This window comes from Rhinopithecus bieti, unplaced genomic scaffold (genome assembly GCF_001698545.2).
Source record: "Rhinopithecus bieti isolate Rb0 unplaced genomic scaffold, ASM169854v2 scaffold_23276, whole genome shotgun sequence".
NCBI lineage: Eukaryota > Metazoa > Chordata > Mammalia > Primates > Cercopithecidae > Rhinopithecus > Rhinopithecus bieti.
Window position 1 is genome coordinate 913,397 of NW_016810868.1, and position 5,311 is coordinate 918,707.

Consider the following 5,311-nt stretch of genomic DNA (forward strand, 5'->3'; position numbering starts at 1 on the left):
GGAGAAGAGGGGGATGGACGAAGACCTGGGCACCTCCCGCTTGCCCTGCGGGCTCTCGGTCATCCAGTGAGCCCAAGCCCGGTGGCGGGCACCGGGTTGGGGGGGGTCTGGGAAGGAAGGGGAGAGGCTGCCTGGGGCGCCCCCGCCTCCGCTTCCCTCCCCTTACGGTCAAGACACGCAAGCCTTGAGCTCCTGAAAACACTACCTGAGTGAGGGGTGGGGTGGGTGGAGGAGACAGCCAGGACCCCAGCACTGTCATGGTTGGCTGTGACCTCCTCCAGGGTCATCTCCAGGGTGGCAGGGTGAGAGCCCCACCCCAGCACTGAGCAACACACGACCACCCCCAAGAGGCGGGGTCACATCCCAGCTGGGTGACCCCAGAAACTGCTGGCCCCGAGATCATCCTTGTACCATGGGAACCCAGCGCCCACCTCCTGGGGACATAGGGAGAACCCACCAGACCACGCCTGGGACGCCCAGCAGGGCAATGGGCGAGTTCGGGAGGGAGGTGGCTGCTGTCCTGCCGCCCCCAGGGACAGACTCGGGGCTCTGAGACGGTTGTGGACCTGGAAGCAGAGCTCCGAGCTGACCCGCACCCACAAACCTGGCAGCCACAAATTATTAGAAACCTCAGGGGCCTGCACCAGCCCACAAGGTCCCTGGTCGCCCTCCTACTGCCGCCATCAACCCAAACGTCCCGTCCTGCACCTCCACTACAGGAGGTTCACCGTGGCCACCACCTGCTTGCAGCCAGTGACAGCAAACTCGTGGCCAGCTACGCGGTAGAAGCTGAGCTGTGCGGCCAGGTCCTCCGCCCGGGCCTGGTCAGGAAAGAAACCCTCGCCTGCCATCTCGTCCCGGAAGCAGCTGACCACATCCCGCTTGTCCAGCAGCAGAAACGGCACGATGGCCGCGGCCTGCCACAGCGGATGCTCCCGGGACAGCAGAGCCCACAGGCTTGCGCGCAGGTCCTCTTCCACCTGTGCCGCTGCGGCCTCAGCACTGCGGATGCCGTCGGGGGGCAGGGGCAGCGCGCGGGACGCATTCTGCAGCACGAAGCGCGTGACCTCGGAGCCACCCGCGCCACTTAGGAGCACGTAGATGGCGTTGTGGAAGTGGTGGGAGCGCTGCGGCTGCAGGAAGCCGTGCAGCTCGTCCAGCAGCGGCCGCGGCAGGAGCTCCACGTCGTCCAGCACCAAGAGTGGGGTCTTCTCCTCCGCTTCGGCCCGCGCCACCACGTCGGCCACGCGCCGAGCCAGCTCCTCCCGGCAGTCTTGTGCGGCGCGCCCCTCGGGGCAGTGGTGCCGCGCGTGGTATTGCAGCACGAGCGAGCTGTCCTCCAACACCGAGCGGAAGTGGCGCGCCAGCAGGCGGCCCACGTGGCTCTTGCCCACGCCAGTGGGCCCGTGCAGCGCCAGGAGGAGCGGACGACTGTGCACGTGCGTGGCCAGGTAGTCCCGCATCAGCGCCACGATGCGCGCTATGGCTGCGGGCTGGCCGAACACCGCGCGCTGCAGCGCCTTCTCCAGTCCATCGAGGTCATAGCGCTGCGCGTTATCGTCCAGGTTCTCGATAGCGTTGAGAACTTGGAAGCCCACGATGGCGACCAGCAGCAGCAGGCAGCACTGCGCGCGGCTCCTGTGCTCCACGCGTGGCCGATACTTGCGCGAGGTCTCTGGGTAAAGCACCAGGCGGCTGCGCCGGCGCTTCTTGCGTGGCGTCCTGGAGGGCAGCTCCGCGGGGCCGTCGAAGGTGAAGAACTGCGGCTGGTCTAGGTCCCTGCGCGGCGCCGGGGGGCTGCAGCCCGGCCTGGGCACCCGGGTCCCGACGTCGGGCCCCCCACCCAGCTGCAGGAGGCGCCGCTTGCGTAGGACGCACACCGGGCGGCGCAGGCGGAGCACGGCGCGCACCGGCGCGATCACGCACCGGCCCGAGGCTTGGGGGGCCGCGGCAGCAGGCTCCAGGCTGGGTTGGCCGCGGTCCATGGCGCAGGAACGGCGCTCCGCATACAGGTCGCCCTCCCTGCAACGGGAAGACGGGGAGGGTCTCTGGACTCCCGCCACCGCCCTTTCTCGCGGGTCGCAGGAACAGGTCCCCGGAGTGATCTTACCCCCTGGGAGTCCCGCGGGGTGTGGCCCAGGCTGCCCCAGGGCCGGGGCCTGGTCGCGGCCTCGTCCCTCAGACCGGGAAGCGGCCCCTCCTCAGGGCCCCGATGCAAATGTCTCGGGTCCTCCCATAAACGGCCGCGGGCCTTAAGGAAGTGGCGGGGTAGAGGCTTATCTGGTGGCCGCCCCGGCTTCCTGGAGGAGTCGTCGAAGGAGTCAGTGGCCGCCCAGGCGCCCACTCGGGTGAGGGACAGTCGCCCCCAGACCCTGCCCCCGCCCGCGGCTCCCACTGGACTGGGCCGTCTCCCAAGGAGAGGCCGCGGGAAGCAGAGGCCTGAGCGCCCAGGAGTTCAGAGATGCCCCCACACGCTCCAGAACACTTGGCGGGGGTCTGGCTGGAACTTAGATTTTGAGAATAGCCCCGGGTCCTGTCCCCAGACTCAGCCCAGGCCTCCCAGCCCCGACTCCAAACCTGGGGTCCTCCCAACACCCCTCCAGTGAACTAGCAGAGCAGCGCAGGGAGCCCCCCGGAGACCGGTAGAGGTGAGGCGAAACGATGGACAGAAGAATCGGGTGGGAGCAAGAGAGCCACTGACTGGCAGGAACTGGCCTGGGCCCTGGGCCCCAACCCACCCCTACCTGCAGCTGGTCCACTACCCTCAGCTCTGCCGCCCCCAGCCTGTGCCAGACGCTCGGGCCTGAGATTCCAAGCAGGAAATGCGCCTCCCAGGGTGAGGGGGTGGGCCAGGGGCCTCCTGGGCCAGCTCCGGCCTGGAAGGGCAGCGACACCTGCGGGTCCCCAGGGAGCGGCCGGCTGAAGCAGAGGAAGCTCCGGGGAGGTTTCCGCTTCTATGCAAAGGAAGTGAGTCAGGGGGTGCGGCCCAGGCGGGACTTGGGCTGGACGGAGGCGCCAAAGGGGGGAGGCCTGGCCGGCTTGCCCAGATCCCCTGGTCGGAGGTCACATCCCCTCTTTAGTCCCCTAGCGCTCAGAGCCCTCCTGGCTTGGTCAGGCTCAGGACACCTGGTGAGGCCGAGGGCCCCTGCTGCATGCCCTGCCCCCGCCCTGGGCTCCTGCACCTCAGCCTGTCCTCCACGGTCACCTCCCCCAGGTCATCCCTTCTACCTGACACCCCACACACAGGGTTTACAGCCATGGGGAGGGGGCTCCAGGCCCTGTGTAAGCAAGGGGGGAGCAGGGAAGCCGCAGAGGGGGCGGGCAGGGTCCTCTGCCCAGCTGCATATCCCCAATCCCTCTCTTATCACTCCTCTCCCTTTTTCCTTCCCCTCCTGACCCCAATCGGGGGCCCCCCAAAGTAGGGCTCATTGTCTTTCCCTTCCCCCTTCCTCTGTCCCCAGCCTAGAGCCCCCCGCCCAGGACAGGCCTCACACAGGGACGGAAGTTCTATCACGGAAAAAAACACGTGTGGCTCAGGGTCCCTGTGGGGGTTGGGGAACAAATTTAGAAAGAACTTGGGCCCTGAGCCAGGAGCCGGAGCTCTGGGCCCTTCCCCCTGTCGGCCTTCGCACGGCCCCTCCCAGGCCCCTCCGATAGGCCTGCCTGGACGACCCTGGACTCCTCCCAGCCTGGAAGCCGCCTTCCAAGGAGGAGCAAGGTGGCCGCTCCAGCCACACCAGTGCTGCTGGCATTCAGCTCAGGACCCTGCAGTCCCAGTGACGCCCCGCTCCTCCCAACGGCCAGCCCGGGCCTGATGGATTCCAGCTGTATATTCCTCACCCAAACAGAGGGACCATCAGGGAAACACCAGTCGTGGGCTGGGGGTGTCCATTCTCTCCAGGAGCCAGGCCTAGGGCTCCCGTCCCCTGTGTAGGGGGTACTGGGGGGCCCGATCCCTGATCGTCAAGGCTGCGGGGGCCACACACACCACGTGGCATGCCAGTGCTCTTTGGGCCCACACCCCGGCCTCTGTGGGACCAGAGCGTAAGGAGGTTGGCTGTCCAGGCCCTGTAGCCCCAGCGTGGAGGTTGGGGTCCTTTGGGGGCCTCAGACTTTGAGTCTGGGTGCTGCTTCTGACACAGAGAGGACCCTGGAAGGGGAGGCCCTCAGGCAGATGCAGGCTCACCGGGCCCTGGAACGCCTGCAGCAAAGCCTCTGCCCTGCCTCCAAGAGCACCCAAGGCTGGAGCTGCTTCTGCCAGAGGCTGGCCCAGCAAACCCTCAGGCCAGAGACCGCTGCGGAAAAGGGACTTGCTCAAGGGCCTCAAGACCTGGCCCTATGGGTCAAAGGTGAATCTGAGCCCTGGGTCAAGGCCTCGCCCCCTGCACTTTCTCCCATCTATAGGGGTGAAGGGAGCGCCAGAACCGCGGCTCCCAGTGCCATCACCATCTCCTGTGATGCCCAGGGCCACCCCCAATCACACCCATTCCCATTCCGGGAGGGCTCCCCTCCCGCCTCCCTACCCAACCCAGCCCTGCCGCTGCGCCCGGAATTCACGTCCATCACCCACAAACACAGTCCATGTTCTCAGCCTCTGAAAGGACTTCACCATCACTGCTTCCCCCAGCTCTCACCAGCAAGGCTGTTTCCCCCAAACCGTGAGCGCCCCCCCTGCTCCTCCTCCCAAATTCCCCATAGGTGCTCACTTCACCGGACAATGCCTCCCACGCCCGGGCCCTCGGTCCTCCCCCACCAAGTCCTTCTCCCTAACTTCCCAGCAGTGTCCACACCCGGTCACTCAGGCCACTCTGCTCTTTCTGCCCCTAGAGGCTTTCGCTACAGTAACCATGCGCCCCCAAGCCTCAGCCGTCCACTCACAGTCCCATTCCAGTCCTTGCAGCTCACACCCTCCACCTCGCCAGTCCCTCACCCACGGGCTCCTCACTCTGTCCTTCCCTCCCCACCCACGAGCCTGGCACCCCCTGCAGGCACCCTGGGCAGGACCCACCCGCTGCCCAGTGACCACACCAGGCACCCAGGTCCACGCACTGGCCATTCCTCCTAAGTCCTTTCCTCGTCCTCTCCCCTGCCACTTCCCCATCCTGCCTCCTAGCCCAACACCTGAGAAAACAGGATCAGCAGCAGGGGCTCCCAGTGTCTCCTCAGCGCCCCCCAGCATCTGTGCCCACCAGCCCTCCTGAGGACACCCCTGCTGTGCTGAGACCCGGCCACCCACTCATTCAGTGACAGCCCAGCCCCTGGTCGGTCCTCCACCCCTCACCCCACCGGGTCATTCCCATCAGCCCAGAAA

At 66.8% G+C, this 5,311-nt stretch overlaps 1 protein-coding gene across 3 annotated transcripts; it reads right to left on the reverse strand.

Moving 5' to 3' along the window:
- Positions 1 to 628: 628 nt before the first annotated feature.
- Positions 629 to 2,939, reverse strand: TOR4A (torsin family 4 member A). 3 transcript variants are annotated; one of them, XM_017893017.1, is made up of 3 exons: positions 2,745 to 2,939; positions 2,111 to 2,300; positions 629 to 2,022 (listed from the first exon to the last, which is right to left on the reverse strand). In XM_017893017.1, the coding sequence occupies exon 3, from the start codon at positions 1,983 to 1,985 to the stop codon at positions 714 to 716; it is 1,272 nt and encodes a 423-aa protein (XP_017748506.1). In that variant the 5' UTR covers positions 1,986 to 2,022; positions 2,111 to 2,300; positions 2,745 to 2,939; the 3' UTR covers positions 629 to 713. The 3 variants fall into 3 exon arrangements, with proteins under 3 accessions (XP_017748506.1, XP_017748504.1, XP_017748505.1); XM_017893015.1 differs by lacking the exon at positions 2,111 to 2,300; XM_017893016.1 differs by lacking the exon at positions 2,745 to 2,939 and having other exon boundaries at positions 2,111 to 2,738.
- Positions 2,940 to 5,311: the final 2,372 nt, after the last annotated feature.

Bases quoted from the DNA above. Each gene is read 5' to 3' on its own strand.
- TOR4A (XM_017893015.1), bottom strand. From the start codon at position 1,985: ATGGACCGCGGCCAACCCAGCCTGGAGCCTGCTGCCGCGGCCCCCCAA.